Source organism: Xiphophorus couchianus, chromosome 12, assembly GCF_001444195.1.
Source record: "Xiphophorus couchianus chromosome 12, X_couchianus-1.0, whole genome shotgun sequence".
Lineage (NCBI taxonomy): Eukaryota > Metazoa > Chordata > Actinopteri > Cyprinodontiformes > Poeciliidae > Xiphophorus > Xiphophorus couchianus.
Window position 1 is genome coordinate 21,795,115 of NC_040239.1, and position 20,829 is coordinate 21,815,943.

Consider the following 20,829-nt stretch of genomic DNA (forward strand, 5'->3'; position numbering starts at 1 on the left):
CTACATAGCTTTCCTTCCATTCCATGCTACTTATCAGACAAAATCCCAGCAAAATACATTGAAGCTTGTGGTTGCAACTTGGCAAAAGGTGAAAACACTTTTGCAACGCACTGCATCTAAATGGATCCTCAAACACATAAAAATTACTTCTGAGAAGTTCATATATCAACATGTTGGATCCCTAAGAAACCACTATCAGTTACTGGAGTTGATAGCAAAAGTAAACAACGTTTGTTTTACTGTCTGGCACCAGTTTCCTGTACATTTTAGCAAATTCTGAGGCTTACATAAAAAGGACGAGACATATTCTTATCTCTATCTTATCTGATTGCTGTTGCTGAGTGGAATTGAAGACAGGAAGTCTTCTGCAATGAGTGCGCTGTATTTATACAGTATCTGTAAACACAAAATGGTATCCATCCCTCAAAATGTAACACCAGAGTCTCTTTACTTGTTAAACACACAGGAAAAAGTGTTTAGATTGGTCGAGCAAAGCAAATGTTCTCAGAGGGAAGAAACCAGTTCAGTGCAAACAAGAAGGCCAAATAAAATGTAAGCAGTGAAACAGTACAAACTAAATACACTTAAATAGAACAAAGTTTATTGTGAGAGTTGAACATGTTTAACAACTTTATTTGCGATTCTGAACAAATAATGACATTTGAAATTAGTTTAGCGCAAAGAAGATATATCAGAGAAATATAACACAGTCAAAAAATGAATTCTGATATGATGTACAGTGGCTTGCCTTAATATTCCTACCCCTATAACTATTCTATTAATTGTCACATTATGACTGCACAGTTGGATGCATTTTACTTTGATTTAATGAGAATTAATGACCAAAACAGCATAAGCCAGCAAAGTGTAAGGAAAATTATATTTTCATAATTTCTTAAATAAAATTGGGAAAATCACATGAATAGACTATTTTAATGTAGGTGACCCCCGAAGGAAACTGGATGCACCAAATTTTATTCAGCGATAATAGTGTAAAGGAGACTGAATAAAAATTCATGCCACGATTATACATTTATATTTGTAGCAATCTTTCAAAAACTTCACAACTATTCTGGATTGGTTTAACATGTAAAATCTCAATACGATATATCAACGTTTGTGAATCACATAACCAATGCTAAATAGTTGAAGGGGTATAAATATTTTTGCAAGGCTCCACAGCCAGCGGGAAGAACATTATGCTTTAAGGAATAATGCCGAAATTTAACCAACTTTATCAAACAAAAATGTTAAAAACTTTCTAACTGTGACATTCAAACCATCTACAACAAGCTGTGAGAGAACAATAATCCAGGGTTCGGCAAATTGAGAAGTGCATAAAAACATTTTAGTTTATTTTTATTTGACAATTGCCTTTGTCAGAGCTAATTTACCACAATGCAGGTAGCTTTGTGGCTTACACTCACAATATAATTTTCTCCAGAGACAATAACATGTGATCAAGTCGTATATATGGCTGTCAAAATGCCCTACTTAAAAGTACAATGAGAAGATCTTGCGCTGTAGCTTGAATCCCTCTACAAACACAGCAATCATGACTTCCAAGCTTCTCCTCCCACCTCTACGGGACACCCCTCTGGAGGACACAAGGCAGCTGTTTTTTCTGCACGACGTGGGGTTTTGTGTCCATCACTGCAGGCAGGGAACAGTCGCCGATGCGGCATCATCTTACACAGTGAGCGGAGAGGTTCATTGCTGTGAGAAGGGCACAGTGAAACCCAATGACAAAACTATTCTGTTCAATCTGCAGGGAGCAATCAGTTCACTTCCCTATTTTGCCTTTAAGTGCTTGATGTAATTATGTGAGCCAACAGATTCTCACCAAATGTTGGTTAAAAATATTGGTTTCACAATAATAAAAAAAATTAAAAAATGAAATGAAAATTTCATATCAGCCAATTCTTTATATTTCAAAATAATCAGAAAACAACAGAATCTTTATAAAACTAACATTTGTTGTGATTCCGACACAAACTGAAGCAAATCTACACTAAAAATACACTAAATTCAGCAGCAGTTTTTAAGTACTTTTTGTGCAGAATATGTTTTTGCTCCTTAAGGAGTAAAGAACAGTTTTCACTCTGAGCAAGAGTGATGAGTGGCACTATATTAGCGTTTTTGTGACCGGACATGATTCAAACATCCCGATTTCTGTCTGTTGGAAGCAAGGAAACACTTTTTCTGCCAGTTCACCAGCAGCTGCAGGAAAAAGTGAGCAAAGTCAGCTGCGTGTCAATTTAATGCAATATGTTGCAACAACCCAAGTTAAGATTTTATAGGTAGACGTTTTGTCTTGCCCTGCGTTCAGTCACCTGTTTCCAAGAGCAAGTCGTTATTCACCTTAATACACTTTTGCACCCCTATTTAAAGGCAGACGTATGTTCATAAATTAGTTTGTACGTGCTGATGCACAGGACAAGATAAAGCCAAGCTGTGTTCAGAGGAACTAAAAAGCTTCACCGGGCTCCAGTGACGCACCTTGGGCTCAGCTGATTGAGCTGCCGTCACAGTTTCACCTGCTTGGCTGAAAGGTGCTGCGCTACTCGGCCGTGCTCCACGGAGGGTCACCGTTATAGAAGCCGGGGCTTTCTGCCCTCCTAACAACACACAGATAAAAACCCTGTAACAATAACAACCTAGACATGCTAGTACTCCATAGAGAACAAAATTGTGCTTTTCACCCAATGGTTAGACAGGAAAACCAAAATAAAAAGAAACGATGGACAGATGAGTTTGATTTCAGTCTTTATTGCAACAGGCACGGGAACTGAATAATACCATGTGTTAATGTTATTTAACTCAGGTGATTGAAAATAACAATTCACAGCATGTTACGAGATAATGAGACAAACAAAAGAAACATGCAATGATAATTATAACAAATGACTGACAATGGCAGCAGGCTGGATTGAATGTTTTAATAAATTTAGCAAACGTATCCAACATAATTTTATATTCAATTCTTCAGAATCAAATAATTAAGCAATTTTTCCATAAACATGAGTCCAAATGTTCTACTGATGCAGAGTCAGCTGAACGTGCAACTCTGCAAACTTTCCACCAGTCGGCTCCTTCCGAGTAAACCCGTCTTCACACTCATCCACAGATCTGTCCTCTATGTCTCTGCAATGCCGTAATCCTCTCTGGTCTAAAAATGTCCTGAACTACCGTTTCCAAAACAAAGAGTGAATGAACCCCCGGGCATTCAACGTGGCCGTCGCGTTTTGGCAGTTCGACACATACCAGCGGTCTGATTGGTGATGTGCGCCAAGCCGGGCAAGCTGCTGGCCAGTTTGGCCAGTCCGCCGTTGGTGAGCAGCTGATGGATGGCGGTGGTTTTTGAGATGCTTCCTGAGGTGACCACGGGTACTGCCCGGAGCAGAGTGCTGCCACTGGTACTGACCGAGCTCAAGCTCGCCTCCTGGGATTTTCCACAAACTGCCTGAGAGAAGAAGAAAAAAAACAAAACTTGAGAGATTTTCTTTATTTATTCTCATCAATCCAGCTTCATAGAATCAATTTAGTATTAAAATTTCATATCTTATTAGGGGACTGAAAAACAAAAAAATCTGTGAAATAGGACTTGTCTTTTCAGACATTTTGTAAGAGATTAGCTTGATGGAAAGGTTTGAGCCTTCCAGCTTCAAAGACTCATCACCAAAGATGAATTTTAGCTTTTTATGTTTTGGGATCCTTAGATCAGTCATGTTACCTAGACTTTACTCCTTAGATTAAAGGAAATTATTGGTTTCAAATTAACTTGAGAAAACTGTACCATCTGTAAAGCCCGGTAGTGGCTTTACAGCATCATATGCTTTTGTTGCCAGTGCTAACTGTGGATTTCCCAAAGTTGGTGAAGAACTACCTCCAAATTCACCTCAAATCCACAGCTAAACACAATTAGACACTGATCTCAACCCAAACTAAATGTGGTTTTACAATAGATTACGGCTGAAACAATTAATCGTATTAATCATGATAAATCAATTAGTAATAATGGTCAACTAATTTAATAATCGATTAATTGTTAACTGGAGTATACAGACTGAAAAAAGGCCCTTTACTGAGAGAACATATTCATGGAGGTAACTAAGCCCAAATTGTGCAAAAGAAAACCCGTATTTTGCGTTGAAGGATGTCTCTTGTAGACCCTAAAAACTGTTTACATGCATCTTTGAAAGCCAGAAATAAATACAACAGTCATGTTAATGAGTGTAAGCAAACTTCTGATAGCAACTGCAGTGGTTTTATTCCAATACTCTTGTTTGTTATCATAATTTGTACAAAACATAAAGTTCTTTCCTTGTTTACCTGAGTACTGCCTGTGCTTGTTGCTGTGGAGGGAAGGTTAGGAGCTTTGGTAACGATCTCCTGCAGACTGAAACTTAGACCTTGCAGAAGACTGCTGGCGGAAGCCGGTGCTGCAGAGGAAAGCATAAACAGCAAATATGCAAGTTAAATACATTTTTTTAAAAGTATCCTGAGCAGATATTAAGACCAAATTAATACTTTTAGAAACCAAAAGGTTAAACACATGGACACACACACAAGCACAAACGAGGACAATCACGTCCAAAACAGGGGGAAAGGTTTGGATCAGTGACGAGCAGCAATGGCGCAAGAGGTGATCAATGATGATGTTTGCTAAAGTATGTTGCCCTCACACACTGTCCTCATCCAGTGTTCAGAACTGCAATCTGACTCAGGCCAACAGATTACGGTGTGTGTGTTGGAGGTGCCGTGCTGCGTTTTCTTTGCACAGCTGCGTGCAACTGAGCGTGCGAAGCGGGACAAGACAGAGATACCTTGGGCAGTGGCTGGAGCTTGCACCTGGGCTGGTGTGGAGGACACTGACACCATGCAAGGCTGCCCGCTGCTGAATGAGCCTGAGCCTGGGGACAGGGCACCAGACACCTCTGAGAGACTACCAGACCTGCAGTGACACACACACCACCAGTCTGCTCAGGAGCTACACCAGCAAAGGCTGCTTGGCCGTCATTCAGCTCTCAAAATTCTGAGTACCACCTCTCATCGATCCCCTCTGCACCAGACACATTGTCGTCCAACAGGGGGAGGCGTGGACGTGGGTGTAGGTACGCTTAGGGTTTTAGGAGCTCTATGTTGTGCCTGTGAGAGTGGGCAAGCTTACCGCTGGCCTGTGAGGAGTCCAGAAAGCTCCTTGGCACCCGGCACGGTCTGTCCCACTGCCACAGTTAGAGGCTTGCCAGAGACGCCCCCTGGGAGAAGAGAAACAGAGCCCAAGATCAGGACAGGCAGCTACAGATAGATTTAGGAAGACAGTAGATTGACTTTCTGTGATTTACATAACACCCTCGTGTTGATAAAGCACTCTACTCCGCTTCTGTAATATTGCAATACCAAAGAACAACAACAAAAGAGCTTTGGATCGTGTCATTTTGTCTTGAAATCTGAATGTTAGTCAGTTGCTGGGATTTCTGGTGATTTTATCATTGAATTCCCAAACAACTTCCGAGCCAAGATAAAAAAACCCAAAAAACATCTATAGTTTGGATGTTCTGAATGAATTATCCAAACTATAGATATCAGGAGAAGAATCAGCAAATTAAAGATAAAATCTTGCTTTTTATTTATAGAAAAATAAGTACACAAGCTATCAAAAATAAAGATGATAGAGCACCAGAGCAATATCATCATAATCTGAAATGATGAGGGCGAGGGGTGATTAAAAACCTAAATGAAAAAGGTTTTATAAAGGGTTTTTTTAATGGCGATATTGATCCGGACAACGTGAAACATTTAATGGCACATTTCTCAACTGGTAGCTATGGCTGCTATTACTGCAGGACGTGACGAATCCAGGCTTCAAACTCAGAATAAACGTTAATGGATCCAAGCATTATCCTAAAGATATTGTCATTTAAATGGCGCAGACGTAAAGATCATGTGAAAAACTGCTCATTTTCAACTTTGTGTCTACTTGCATGCTGGACTGGTACCCATCACTAACACGCGTTAATATGATGTGAGGAAATGAGATGCTCTTCAAAATGACTGTTGGCTGTACTTTAGAGGTCTTAAAAAACTCAGATAAACAAAATGTTCCACAACTCCTTTTAAAATACCTAAACTTTTCTTTTCTCCTGGACAAAAACGTGTCGTGTTTCAGCGAAAGACACGACTCGAATGGCTGCATTTTATTTTTCTGAACAGGTTTCTGGAGATCTTTTAAGGATGTCGAGTAAAAAACAGAGAAAAAAAATCGGGATCACAGGTTCACTCTGTTCACTGTCAGAAGTCTCACATGGATTCAAAATGTATAAAAAAGGCACATTTTCTCATAATACTGAACTCTATGAAAACCCTGCTATGATAAATAGAATAGCCCCTCATTCTTGCTATTTCACTGTTTTCTCTTTTTTGTCTAAAAACCTGATGGTGTGCTGCCTATACTGAGAGTGCACTTGCCATTTTGCTACAAAGCACCCAGAATGCACTGCGGTGCAACATCTGTGGTCATTCCCTATTATTATATTTCCAAAAAATAGAAACACTGCAATATATATATTTATTTATTTATAAACACGAAAACTTGCCATTTGAACGTGTCCACAAATTTTATGCCAAATTTCATTTCATTTCAGGGCTTAAAGTGTGAAATAAATAAATACGCAAATTACCCATTTATGAATCAAAGTTGATGATTTCAAACTAAGATAGGCCTGTCACAATAGCAAATTTTGCTGAGCGATTAATTGTCTCAAAAATTATTGCGATAAACGATAATGTTGTTTGAAGATCTTTTTACACTGATTTAATGGAAATGATGTAATAATGCATGCGATTTCCTGCCAAAGATAGATACACTTTATTTTCAAAAGAATATTTAACACTGGAACTGATAAACAAAATAAACAAAACAACCAAAAACAAAAATAAAATGGATTCTCAGTCTCCATTAACAAAAAACTCACTTGGAAAAAAAAACTAAACATAAAGCCAAAGTGAAAATAAATACTGCATTCAACCAAAAGAGTGCAGATTATGAAGTCTGTATATTATGTTGCCCTTCAGTAATAATTAGATTTAAATAGAGAAAATGGGCACATCGACTACCTGATGCAATAGTTCACACTACATGATTTTTTGCTCCTATTTTTCCCCATACAACAATCTTAGAACGTTGGTCTTTCTAAGATTGTGTGGTGTGTTACGGTAGATCGTCATTGCCCTCCGATCTAAATCAGGGGTTTTCACCGACTGGGCTCTTAACTCAGCCTGTTGAATGTGACAGGTAGCCAATCAGAAAGCGTGGATTCTCCTCCTGCTTTCTGAGGGGAAATTACGTCGGGGAATCCCAAACAGCTGACATGGCGCAACCCGAAGTCCAGTGGACATTGGGGATGATATGTGGAAACAACATTAATGTTTATTCAACATGCAAAGAATATAGAAATGACAAGGGGAGGAGTTGGAGCGAAATTGCTACCGCAGTTGATAAACCCGGTAACTTTTCAGCTGTTCTTCGTTAACGTGACGTAAATAGGTTCTAATGATTTTCATTCGGTCAGGACTGACACTAGCCACATGCATTGCAGGTAGATTGTAGTAAAGCATTGATTAATGTCTGGTTTTAAAATTAGTTCACTGAACTTGTAGCCATTATTTTGTGGCCATTGTTGGACACCACATGGCAGGAACAAACCCGATCGAACCGTTTTACCTAGGATTTCTGTCGGCTAATGTTTGGTCTCTCAGGTTTTGAAAATGAGCCGACAATCGGCCGACAGCTCTAAGATCGTGCAGTGTGCGCTGGGCTTTACACTAAGGAAATGAGGAAGGGAGGCACCGGAGTTGAGCCTTTTTTCATTCAGTCTCATTAGCTGAAAGAGAAAAAGGTCGGAAGAGACGATAGTGCCGATAATTAAAATGACGTCGATAGTTTTAATTTATCGTACGATTAATCGATTTATCATTTATCACGACAGGCCTAAACTAAGATATTCCTAAGTGAAGCTAAACATATTCTGGGAGTGGCACATGTCACCCGAGATGAATCATTTTCATTACTAAACACACAAAAGTTGGCACTTTTGCTACAACAGGAAAGCACAAACCAAAACACTACATTATGTGGAAATATAGAAGTTATCCAGATTTTCTACCTTCAGCAGGGCTGATGGCGCCTCCTGCTGACTCGCTTTGGGAAACAATGGTAACTTTAATCTTTGCTCTCTTGGAGGCCTTGCTGGGCGTGGGACTGGGTGTCTGCCTCCTCTTGCCGTGAGGACGTAGTTCATCTCTGTCCAGGCCTTCCAGCTGATCACTGGTCACTGGAACTGCATGGGCAAAGAAGCATCAACACACAATGACAGAAGCACTGAGGCAACCTGGGTTAATAAGGGTTTAATTCCTTTGCCAGGGAAAATAAGATCATTTTTACTATAATACAACATTTCTATATATTTTTGTACTTCTAAACTGGTACTTTATTTGAATTTACATGAAGAACTAAGTGGAAGAGAAAAGACCAGAAGACAGAAAAGAGAAGGAGAGACAGATAGACAGATACTTACCAAAAATACAAGGAGGGGTGCCAGGAGGAAGATTTTTCCTCACAAGCATGTTTTGTTTCATAAAAGCAGCAAACTGAGCTGGAACGAATCGGAAAAAAGCCAGAAAGGAAAGTTGCAGAAGGAGAGGAGACAAGAGGATGAGAGGAAAGCATTTCAGTCACGTTCCATCTGACCCCGTCGGATGTCGTGACACGAGAAAACACGCTGCAATCGTTTTCACATCTCGCATACCACGGCGTCTGCTTGTGCAAAGTTCAGCCAAAGTTGAGGCGATTAACTTCCAAAAATATTTAAACAAAGGGAGGGTTGTTTATGCTCAGGTACCAGGAATGTGAAAGCTTACAGAGTGTTTTAAAGCATCCAGAGTTGGGAGATTAACTAACCTTGAGCCTGCTTGTGAGTGAGCACGGTGCCAGAGCGCTGCATGTGCGTCTTGAGGAGCTGCGTGGCTGTGATCAGGCTGGACTTTTGTGCTGGAGACAGACCAGAAGTCTTCGGTTTGGGGCTGGAGGTGGGGCTGCTGCAGACGCTGGACAAATCCTGAGAGAACAGAAGACATACGCCACAACTCTGAGTCAACTGAAATATCCAGGATTTATTTTATATAGAAGAAAACTGAAGCTAATTATCAATTTTTACACTCTTCTCTTGCAGGAGAATAGGGTCACCAACAACAGTGCTCCCAAGTTTAACTGTAAATTATTTATCTTGGCTTCTGTGTCTGGTGGATCTGTTGCATTCTATTGTTTGAAAGAAAAAAAAACATTTTTACTTTAAGAAACAAAAATAGATGTTCACTTCACTTCATCTGAATAAATCTAAACAGAATATTGGGTAAAATTTTGACAATTGGCTTTGAAAAGAAAAAAAAACATTTTAAGAAAAAATCGTTAATGTTTTGGTATAAGGAAACATTTATGTTTAACCAAAACTTATTCTCACCACACCTCTAAACATAACTAGCATAGCTCAGTACTACTGAAAAAAGTGAGGAGCAGGAAAATGTCCTCACATTCCACAAATGACCTCTGTGGTGAAAATGGTGATAATTGTCATGTGTATGTAATTTATACAAAAAACACAGACCAAAACACTAAACCCCCATGCACAGAAATCCTATTTGTAAACTGTAATTGACTGTTTCAATTACAAATGTGGGCAAAACTTTGGCGATATTCCGCTAATTTCAAAAACCCCACAATCTGCAGTTGCTGTGTTTCTATTAAATAAGAGACACAAATCAGTTTTGCAAAATACACAAATTATGAGACGACCAAAAAAAATAATCACCTCATCGTAGCGCAAAAACTTTTTTTTCCAAAAACTTAACTTGTTTATTGTTTCCCAAAATTGTTCAAAATGTTTCCATTAAACAAATTTATTTCTGCAATTCCAGTTTGTGAAATTTTATGATCAATGGAAGCACAGCTACTGTACAAATACAGGATTGTAACAAACCTCTGAACCTGAGGGTGAAATGGGAACTCTAAGAGCCGGAGACGAAGGTCGACCTCTCTCCACGTCAAAGGGAAGCTCCCGTCGAGGCCGCTTCTTCTTCTCCGTGTCTAGGTCTCTCATCTCTCCGGAGCCGTGACTGTGGCCCTCTGCCCGGGCCAGAACCCCTGACAGAAAGTCAGCTATCTCATCCTGAATGCAGCGGTCCACCATCGTCTGCGTCAAACCTTCCGACTTCATCTTAGCCGAATTGATTCTGTGGAGAAATTCATGGATTTTTTTCAAAAACAGAAAGTGATGTCCAAGGTGCAGCCACTTTAACTCCTTACAGTCTCTTTGCCTCACATAAAGTACAATTTTTTTTTTTAAGAAAAAATACATTTATTTAGTGAAGAAAAGTTTGATAACTTGCATAAATCTGCAATGTGAGGCTTACTTAATCTCTTTTCAGACATCAGCTGTGACTTCTCAGCAAGAGAAAAATAAACCCAAACTATTCTGTCGCCTCTGTTCTCTTTGGCGATTCATCCACAGACCAAACTGAGCCAGCTTTGTGCTGCTTACATGCAAAAATGTTGCCGTCGTAGAGCAACTGAGTCACTGCAACATCAGGAGAAGCCCGTTCCAATAATACACAGAGACAGTGTACAAACCAGCACATTAACGCCCCCAATGAAGCAGCAGCGAAACTCAATGACTGGAACGCTGCTGCTTCAGCTGAGCAAAAATTTGAACTAAAAACTGCAAGTGTCAAGAGAAGTGGAGTTTTGATGACTACACCGAGCCCTCTGTGAAAACTGAGGATGAAGAATCTGCATCTTCACATCCCAGACGAACTTCTTCTCTTTCTAGGGGATGAGGACGGCGAACTGCAGGAGGGTGATGGACTCCCAGCATGTGAAAGGTCTGACCTCGTGGAGGGGGTGTCAAGAAAATCCGAGCTCATCCCACTTCCCCATGCTGGAGATTTTAGTTTAACAGTAATAATAAATAAAGTTATCTTTAAAATGAATCACTCAAGTGACATCAAGGCCCAGCAGTAGACTTAAGTGTCAATAAAGTTAGTTTAACAGTAATAATAAATAAAGTTATCTTTAAAATGAATCACTCAAGTGATATCAAGGCCCAACAGTAGACTTAAGTGTCAATAAAATAAATCTAGTTGTGTGTGTTGTTTTTGTCTCATGCAAACTTTGCTTTAATTCTACTTTTTTCTATCTAATCATAAGAAATCATAGTCAGTCAGAGAGATTCATGAAACAGGAAAAGCAGGTTTCCTGGAAAAAGAGGAAGTTTCCAGCCTGCAGATTTATAAAAATAGCTGAGACTATTTTAAAGCATGAAAGTTTTAAAAAATTAAATCTAAACATTTTGAGTAATTTGATAAGATTCAAAGTAAAATACTTATATTAATATTGATTTACTTGTAATAATACTTACACTTATATTTGTGAGAACACTTATAAGAAAAACAAGCAAATGTAACTTTGGTATCAAATAATTAGAATAATAGATTATTCTTGGTTTCTTTTCAGAAAACATCTGTAATAACTCACATTAAGATTATAATAAGAGTAACTAATAAGTTATGGTTATAAAATCATAAATGAATGCTAAATCAGAGAAGCTAAAGAAAATAAATGTGATATAAGTTATGGTTATAAAATTATAAATGAATGCTAAATCAGAGAAGCTAAAGAAAATAAATGTGATATAAATGTGATTTTGACATTGAACTTGAAATGGTGTAAAAGGTTGTAAAACTGCAATTAAACATCACTGATATGTTGGAGGTAGATGGTAGGTGAAAGGTGACAGGAAGGGAAAAAGGGGAACTAACAGGAGAGCAGAGATGATCAGCACCTTATATGGAAACAGGAGGTTGAGCAGCCCTGAGACATTGGCACAGACATCATGACATGATGTCTCTTAAGACAGTGACGGATATGAGATCATCTGTCTAAGCAGACAGATGAACCCTATATAAGGTGGGTGCAAAAGAGGAACCGTTCGTTGGATCCTCCGGGCAGCTTCGAGCCAAGATCGAGATGGACAAAGAACTCTGCAGCTGAAGAAGAGCCAGGGCCACGGAGCCGGAGACTGTCCTGCACACGGAGACCAACCCGTCAGGCCCACAATCTGTGGCTTCGAATCGCACTTCTCTCATCGGCTGGGTTCTGACCCCAAAGACAAAGATGAAGACAAAGACAAGGAAGAAGAACTGGTGCCTTTTTTCCTGCCAGCACCAAGTCCTGTGTGACCTCAGCATCCATGCGGGGAAGAAGTTCATCGGACCTACAGAGATCCCTGCCTTCGTCGATCAACTTCCTCCTCCTGCTGCCGCACCTTCTTCGTCGTCGTGCCAGGTCTGGGGTTCGAGGCGCCAAACTCCGTCCGTCTCGCTCTAAGGTTCCTTTTTTAGTTCTCAGTGTCAGCAGTAGGGAAAGATAGACTAGATGATTGATTTTACTTATTTGATTATTTCTGCTACTGAATTAAGCTGTACTGACCCTTGCAAAAATGCCTTACTAATAAAATATTTAGCATAAAGAAAATCTAAAGATGTTGTGGACATTCAGTTAATGAGTCACCTTAAAGTTCTTTGATGGTTGTAAAATAGCTGTGATGTTTGATTCTGGAGAGGAAAAAGTGGAAAATGTTTTTAGGTTGCTGGTAGCCCATATGTAAAACAACATCCTTGGGACTCGACCGAGTCACTAAAACCTACCTGGTTCAATAACAAATGCAAGTTGCAAAATAGAGAACGAGCGACCGTTAACAGGTGTGCTCTGTGAAACTAGTTGGCTGTAGGCTGCTCAGTCTGGCTAATTCACAGGGGGAAGAAGGGTGGGACACCTGGATGTAGGCCGTCAGATAACCAGGCGAATCGTTTCTCGAAACCAGCTTAAACAGAGTTTACTTCAGTTCTGGACAGGGTAAATCCCAGCAGATTTAGGAAACTCAACGTACCCGTTAGACGGAGAGCTGGTAGCACATCTCCCCTCTCAGAAGAGGAAGTACGAGAGTGAGAGAGTAGAGACAGAAAGGAGGGGGGGGGTGTTGCGCAACAACGAGCACCTCGCCTTCACGGACACACAGAGGTTCAAACGGATCTTTGTTTCACCTTTACAGCGCTACCTGTCCTGATCCCAGATCAGATATTTGGGATTATAAAGCATTCACCCGGATTAATAAAAATGTTTCAGTTTAAAATGAATTGGGCCCAGTTTAAAATCCTATAGAAGTGAAATGATCTCTTCTAATCCCCATTTTTCAATATACGTGTTTATCTGTTAGTAACTGAGAAAACAATACAATCAGTGAGTTAGGCAAAATCTGATGAGTTGTAATGAGTAAACCGCAGATAAAAAGATGATCAGCTAAATGTAAATCAATGCTAAAGCCCCACTCTTCACAAAATAAAGGTCAGAGTAAAATATCTCTTAGAAAATTTAATGTGAAACTCTGGGAACTCTAAACTTTCATTTTCTGACTTTTCAAGATTACATAGATTATTAAATATCATGTTGTTCTTGACAGATGGTGATAAAAGACCATGTACTTTCAATAACAACGGGATAAATAACAGATAAACAGCAGATAAAATGTAGAACTGCAAAAAATATTGCAACAACAACATCAGTATGTGCAATATTAATATCGCAGCGGTGTGGGCCAATATATTCCAGGTGTGTATGTTGATGCAATATGCAGTTTCACAGCAGTAGATGCCCACATTTAACAAAAATGACAGAAAGTTATTTTTGGCATTAGACAGTTAAAAATAAAAATCTCTTGATGCTGGTATATCTTCACATCAACTGCTGCATGTTTTTTCAAAAAGTCATGCACTGATACCACAGTCTCCCCGCATTGTGATTCTCTAAGCTCAATATAACAGAGAAAGAATTTTAAGTTAGCTAACGAAGAGGCGTCAAGCTGCCTCTCTAGGTGTAACAGAACCAGTAAGCTTTAAACCGGCTCTTGCACCAGTTTAAACATAGAGCAGGACGGTGACCAACCTGAGGTTGTCGTCTGCTCCTCCGACCACCACCAAGCTGTTGTCTGCCCTCAGCTTCTCTCTGAACTCCTCCATGCCATCTGTGGTGCACTGCAGCGCATTCTGCCCAACCACAAACAACACGGGGGTCTTCATGTCCAGCAGCGGGTCGTCCACGTCCTGCAGACCAGCAACACACCAGCAGCTCATCACAGACCTGAATTCAAGCTGACGTTTGCATACTTTTTAACGGTGAGTACGAGGATAGTTGAGGTCTCACCCCTCTTGGTCCGTTGACTGTTAGGAGCGGAAAGCCGAGACACACGACAGCCGTCAGATACTCCATGAGGGATACCTGGCAGAAAACAACAAAAAAACATAAATTTACACATCATGATGCATGACTGTGGTACAATTCTTCAACTCTTACATGACAAGCAATAAGCGCGCCAGCGTTCCAGCCGACCAGGATGATGGGCTTGTGTGGGAAGTGACTGTGAACCTGTTGGACAAAGTTTACGGAATAATATCATTAAAAACATTTTATAGCATATGTGGATCTGCACACGTGGTGAACTGGCAAATCATTCTTATCCTGGTTTTAGAGCCGTAGATTTTATCGATAAAAACAAGGATTTTGTTAGGCTAGTCATAATATTTACAAACAAAAAGCAACTTCTTAATATGATATTTTGATGGGTACAATTATTTTTAATGTACATCTTAAAAACACCGATAGGAAGCAACCACACAGTGATAAACACATATATAAAGACACACCTCCATGACTTTGGCTCTGACCGTTCCCAGCATGTGCTCCAAACACTGTGTGATTCCAATATTGGCCCCACTGTTCACATGAGTGTGCACCGGGATGACCTGCAGTAAAAACAGCACTCATTAAAACATTTATCTGCAAGGAAAACAAAATGACTTCCATTCCAAATGGAAAACTAGAACAGAGAGAGATTTTCGACCTTTCCCAGGCAGGAGAGCTGCGACTGCCAAAACCTCATTCTCCGTGAGGTGGAGAGAGACGGATTTGTTGGGCTAGACGGCGCGATGAGGATCAGAGGAGACCCAGGAAGCTTGCACTGCAACATACAGATGGATGGAGAGTGGATCAAGTCACATCTATCTGAGCAACATGCTGCATCTCGCAGTATTAGTCAAACATTAGTTTTTTTCATACAAAATTGTAGTAAAACACATTTAAGTTAAAACTATGGCTGTGTGATGTAGGGGAAATATGCAATAACAAATAAATGGTTTTATACCAACTACAGACCCAGATAAGTCGCTGCTAGAGGATTTCTGACTCAACAAGCATAGGAAAAACTTTGTTGTAATTTATTCAAGACTTGACCACTACTTACACTGAAGAAAAAAAAACACATCCAATAAATACTTCCTTTCTCATTAGTCATGGATTTTACCGGTTTGTTCTGCGAAAGAACTCCAACAGCAGGATCCCAGGGACGCTTCAGCAGCAGAGACAAAGCCTCCGCACTCGGAGCTCCAGTCTTTGCAGACGGCAGTAGCATTCTGTCGATGAGCGTCGGCAGCTTCGCGTAAACAGAAAAATCAAAATTTAGCTCTCTGATCAAGCAAGTAATGAAATATTACATACACCAGCTCAGATCTTGGTGTATTATATACACCAAGAGCTGGTGACCAAGGGGTGACTAAATCATACCTTGCTTTTTAAAGTTTGCAGCACATCCAAGTAAGCAGCAAGCATGGGGAGACTCAACGACTCGATCAGCATGGTGTGCAGCCATTGCGTCAGCTTGGTTTCCCAGTTCACGCTGGCGAGCGCGTGTCGCACCTTCCTGGCACACTTGTCTACAGCTATCCTCCGCAGAATGGGCTCGTTGGAAGCCTAAAATGTACCAATGAAGAAAAAATGTGTCATTACTGATCAAGTGCAGCATTTCGGGGTCTTTCGTCTAAATACCGAATCCAGAAAATCGCAACAACTTTTACTCACACAAAAACTGAAGTTTAAGGCGATTATAATATTCAAGCACAGAAAGAAAAAAAACATTTTGATGCGTTCCACACAAATTAACAGTCTAAAGTTGAAAACTAATACAGAAACAACAGCGAAGAAAAAAAAGGTTACATTTTCATTGGCCAGTCGTGCCAGTCTTTCTCCCTGAAGAGCTTTAAGGACTTTATTGAACAACTTGTTCTGGGTCACTGACCAGCCCGTCCTGAAAAAGAACAATGATCTCAAAACACTGACCTGCTGATCGGTGTGTTAGACTTATAAGCTTCAAATATGGCAGTAGAAGTGATCAATAAGCAAGTCTGATTACTTGTTTATATGTTCCTCCCAGTCATCTGGAGGTGGGGGGCCATCGGCGGCTGTTCGAGCAAACAGGACATGTCTCTCACACTCCTTCATCACACTCTGAGCCTTCTGGTTGTCATACAGGGGAACAGGTGTTGGTGTGATCGTTTCCACATCTATTAGGGAATCCGAGTCTCTGTACGGAAGAAAACAACAAAGGAATCGTACGAGGAACTGTTTAGAAATGATTCACCCTTTAGAGTAAACAACAAAGTAGCCACGTGTCTATTTCCTTAGAACGCTTAAAACTTTTTTTATACTCACAATAAAGTCTCAGGTTGACGGCGCGGAGTGACAAACAGCGTTCTTGTGGGCCGAGCGCTGCTGGCATCTGGGTGAGCGTTCCATGGTTTGGCGTAGCTGTGGTCCAGAAACACCAGGTCCAGCTCGCGTTCGTAGGCCGACAGCTGGAAAAGCAAGGACGTCCCCATCTTGCGTGCAGATGACTGTAAGTCCTTATCCCCGCGGTGCATCTTCTTCCTGAGCCACGCCTGGCCCAAAACAGACCCCAGCCACTGGTGGGGTGTTTAGATGAATCTGGAAAAGGAGGAACAGGAGAGCGTTTAGAGATGCTTGAAGAAATAAGAAAATAACTTTTCTCTTGTTTTACTGCCTACTGAGGAATCAATGTCAAACTTTGTGTTTTGCAAAGTTATGTAGACCACTATTATCCTCGCTGCGATGGCTTCTGAGGGAGAAATCCTCTGTGACTTTTCAGAGACTAGTCAACAATCTTATTCTACCCAACCCAGCACTACTGCTCTTCTCGCCGAAAGACAGACGTTGCACATCCAGCTTCTTGTTTACAAATTTCACTTCTTATGTCGGTCGATTTATCCCAACTGTGTTCAATGTGACGCATTAAGCACACACTGAAAAGCACATTAATACAAAATAAATGACGATAAACTGAAACCACAAATAAAAAGTATCTTACAAAAGTAAGAGACCTCATCGTATTGGAGGTGAAACAAAGAAAATAGAGATGACTATCAAAGCATTAGACAGTACAGATTTAGATCATATTATAATAATCTGAACGAACTAAATTGGAGATTGTCCCACTAATAGATAACAGAAGGTCAGTTACTATTAGCAACTTTCCAGACACTTTATTGGTAACTATGTCAAATAACAATATGTAGTGTAAAACTGAAGTTTCTATTCAACAAAACTACATTTGATTTTTCCAAAGCTTGAAAAAAAATGTTAATAAAATAAATATTCAACTCCATAGGTCTAAATGTAAATTGAGAAACGTAAACAAAACAAAACACAAATAAATCCAGATGTTCTGCCTTTAAGATGCAGTCGCTGTTCTAGTTCTGAACCTGTACACCTGATATTGGTGTCATTTTAAACGTAATACATACACACGCACGTCGTACTTATAAAAAGTTATATAATAAAGTTATATGAATATTAGGTTATGACCTTAGATGTGATTTTCTTTAAACTACCATGCTGTCAAGCCTACATTTGTATCCACAGCTTCAAACATTATACATGGAATCTTGTCAACCCAGAAAATGATTTACTATTCATGCTGTGTTAATATTCTGGCACACGTAAATCATAAACAAATGCTCAAATTAGGAAAATGTTCAGTCACTATGTGTGTCTGAGAATGCTTCGGCCGTCTTAGAAGCAGTAAGTGGAATTAAGAGAATAATTTTTAAAAAAGCCAAAAAGGCTAAAGTAATAAGCCAAAACACAAATTGAAAAAATTGTCATAATAAACAGCTTCAGTCACTGCACGTAAACGTATTTGCGTTCTTTGTAAGATTAAGTAAATCATGATAACCCCCACCGAACAGTATCGCACTTTTAGTTTAAGTAGATATTTAAAAATACAAAACATTATTAGCTTGAACAGGCTAAAGGGCTCGAGTGGGTTGGCCTAGCAGAAGGATGTTAGCATAGCAAGCTAAAAGCAAATACGTAAGACGTCGTTACAGCTTCCAGTGAAATATACCTCCTCATCTGATTAGATCATCTTTGTCGGTATGACTTCCGAGCCGAGTAAGTAAAAAAGAGGTTTGTATTAAACAATATGATGAAAATGTTGCAAGCAACATAAAACCACTCTGCGTAAAGCCCTTACTTTCTTTTGTTGTCTGGTTTGTTGCCTTGTCGCGCTACAATTCTCCCCCTTTTCCTCGCATTGATAACAGGCAGGACAGTAGAAGCTGAAATGTACCCATTATGGCAACCCAGTTTGTGGCGCCTCAGAGAGTGACGCAAAACATGGACTGGATCACTGCAGTGGATCATAAAGCTGGAAACTGGTCAAAAATACAAAAAAGTAATACAAATTAAACTGACTGTGTTTTTTTGGTGTGACAAGCATAAAGATTGGTGAGGCTATTTATACATTATTAATAATAATAATTGTCTTAATTTCTTTGTTCAACAGAATAACGGTATGACTTTTCACTTTAATTCATATCATCAGCAACATGTCTCTAAAATCATAAAAAGATTTAGAACAGGGTAATTCGAGGGCTCAAGCAGTTAACAGAACAACCCTCCCAAAAACTGTCTATTTTGCACATTTTATATATATATATATATATATATATATATATATATATATTTATTTTTTTTTTCCCCCAATGTGCTATGACCCCTTCCAGTAAATGAAGTAAACACTCCTATATTGATGTTTGATTCCAAAGGTCCGTGCAAAAAGCAGTATTTAAGAGACACAGTCCTCAAAGGAGATTTCAGCATGTATTTCTTTACCCGGACAGAGTCAAAACTGACAAATCACAGAGCCACAATGGTAAGTTTTATTTAACTATTTCCATTGAAAGTTCCTTGTGAGGGTTTCTAAAACTCTTGTTATATTTTTTATGAATTGTTTGCTTGAACTCTAAAAGAGCATTCATACATAAAAGGATTGATTATATTTACATAAAAATTGTATTCAGTTGTTTATTAAAGTGCACTGTGTGTTCTTAAATCTAAAGAAATATTTGGCGCTGGCTATGCTGTTCTGTGTCTTGATGTCGCTGTCAGACTGTCAGTGTATTTTCAAACTTAGGACACCCGGTAAAACGAAACATTCACATAATACTTATGGTTCTTATGATAAGGTTTCTATGCTTTAAATATTCAAACGCATATATTGGTTTTGTTTCTGCCAGAAGGAGAAAATCAGACCCATTGCCAGGATGGTGTGGATTTGACATGGCATCCTAAAGATACAAAATGGAGGAACAGTGAATGTCAAAATTGTACTTGTGATCAATGCTGCTATGGGTACGTGCAAATAAAATCCTTTATGAATATAAAAGAAGAGTTAGATTTACATGCATTTCATTGTTTCTTCTGCTTGCTGTCTGATTTCAGGTATGCAACTCCAACAAGATTCCCTGAAGATTGTGTTTCTGTGTTTGACCCGAAGGCATGCCAATATGTTGTCCACAAGAAAGACAACTCATCCGAGCTCTGTCCCATTTTTGCTGCTGTAGGAAAATAATGCAATTATTGATTCAGTTTATCTGAACATCCTAATGATGGTTTTATGAAATACTAAGAAGATCCTTTAATCTAACTTTGTAAAGGACCTTCACATGACTACTGAAAAAAATTAATACAAAAAATGTACTTGTGACAATTTACACATTTCAGCTCAGCATGGTTGTTATGTGTTTGCACAAATAAAAGATGTTTGACCTTCTGAAATCTAACTATTGATTCAAATATTTACTCAAGGCTGACAGTTTCATCTCCAAAAGGCACAGTGACATAGAAGGCCAAGGGATTAAACCTCTGATGTCCAAAACTTTTGCTAGGAGTGCCATAAATATCAAGTTGAAAGTGATCATTGGCCAAAAACATTAGATACAAAAAACAATTTTACTGTAAATTATTATTTTTTTAACCAAACAGTAAGCTAAATGTGCCATATATTAATGAAACAAAGTAATTTGACTAAAGTATAATAACTGTAGATCCACAATAGTGTAATTTTATTTGTCTTAATTGTCTTCTCTCTTGGTTTAAAAAACTTTAGTTTATGCCCAGCAACAAAAACGGGACATTGAGAATTTTTTGTCCAATGATAACTGTGTTTAGACAAGTAGGTGCTTATGTCTGCTTTGCTGAATGTTTGTGGTCCTTTATAAAAAAAAAACTAAGAAAGGAAAACAACAGTTTCAGTTTCAGTAAATCATTGATTAGCAGTGGCAGCCAGATCAAGGCTGAAAGGACACGGCAAAGACATTCATCTCTGTGGATCTAATACTGTATGTTTTTCATTCCTAATAAACAGGGAGCACCATATACTGTATTTCTTTCAATGTAAGCATTTGCATTGAAAGAACGCAAATGCATTTGCAGTGAATAAGTAAGTTGTTCTGTGAATTAGTTAGACATGAATAAAAAACGTATTTAGGAGAATTTAATTAAACCTCATAGTAATGAAAGTGGGAACA

The 20,829-nt window shown here is 39.2% G+C and overlaps 1 protein-coding gene across 6 annotated transcripts; it reads right to left on the bottom strand.

Moving 5' to 3' along the window:
* Positions 1–579: 579 nt before the first annotated feature.
* Positions 580–18,611, bottom strand: kansl3 (KAT8 regulatory NSL complex subunit 3). 6 transcript variants are annotated; one of them, XM_028034101.1, is made up of 21 exons: positions 18,492–18,611; positions 16,652–16,924; positions 16,353–16,523; positions 16,157–16,247; positions 15,728–15,913; positions 15,468–15,596; positions 15,009–15,125; positions 14,812–14,910; positions 14,462–14,533; positions 14,312–14,386; positions 14,054–14,211; positions 10,035–10,287; positions 8,960–9,116; positions 8,577–8,654; positions 8,166–8,339; positions 5,171–5,258; positions 4,827–4,954; positions 4,333–4,442; positions 3,265–3,463; positions 2,500–2,618; positions 580–1,716 (listed from the first exon to the last, which is right to left on the bottom strand). In XM_028034101.1, the coding sequence occupies exons 2-21, from the start codon at positions 16,858–16,860 to the stop codon at positions 1,711–1,713; spliced, it is 2,619 nt and encodes an 872-aa protein (XP_027889902.1). In that variant the 5' UTR covers positions 16,861–16,924; positions 18,492–18,611; the 3' UTR covers positions 580–1,710. The 6 variants fall into 6 exon arrangements, with proteins under 6 accessions (XP_027889902.1, XP_027889903.1, XP_027889900.1 ...); XM_028034102.1 differs by having other exon boundaries at positions 580–1,653; positions 18,363–18,518; XM_028034099.1 differs by having other exon boundaries at positions 18,363–18,518.
* Between the last annotated feature and the right edge of the window lie 2,218 nt (positions 18,612–20,829).

Bases quoted from the DNA above. Each gene is read 5' to 3' on its own strand.
- kansl3 (XM_028034101.1), bottom strand. From the start codon at position 16,860: ATGCACCGCGGGGATAAGGACTTACAGTCATCTGCACGCAAGATGGGG. The intron at 14,911-15,008 runs GTCGAAAATCTC...TTTTTACTGCAG, and splicing joins AGCTCTCCTGCCTGGGAAAG to GTCATCCCGGTGCACACTCA. The intron at 10,288-14,053 runs GTTGGTCACCGT...ATTTCTCCACAG, and splicing joins GGAGCAGACGACAACCTCAG to AATCAATTCGGCTAAGATGA.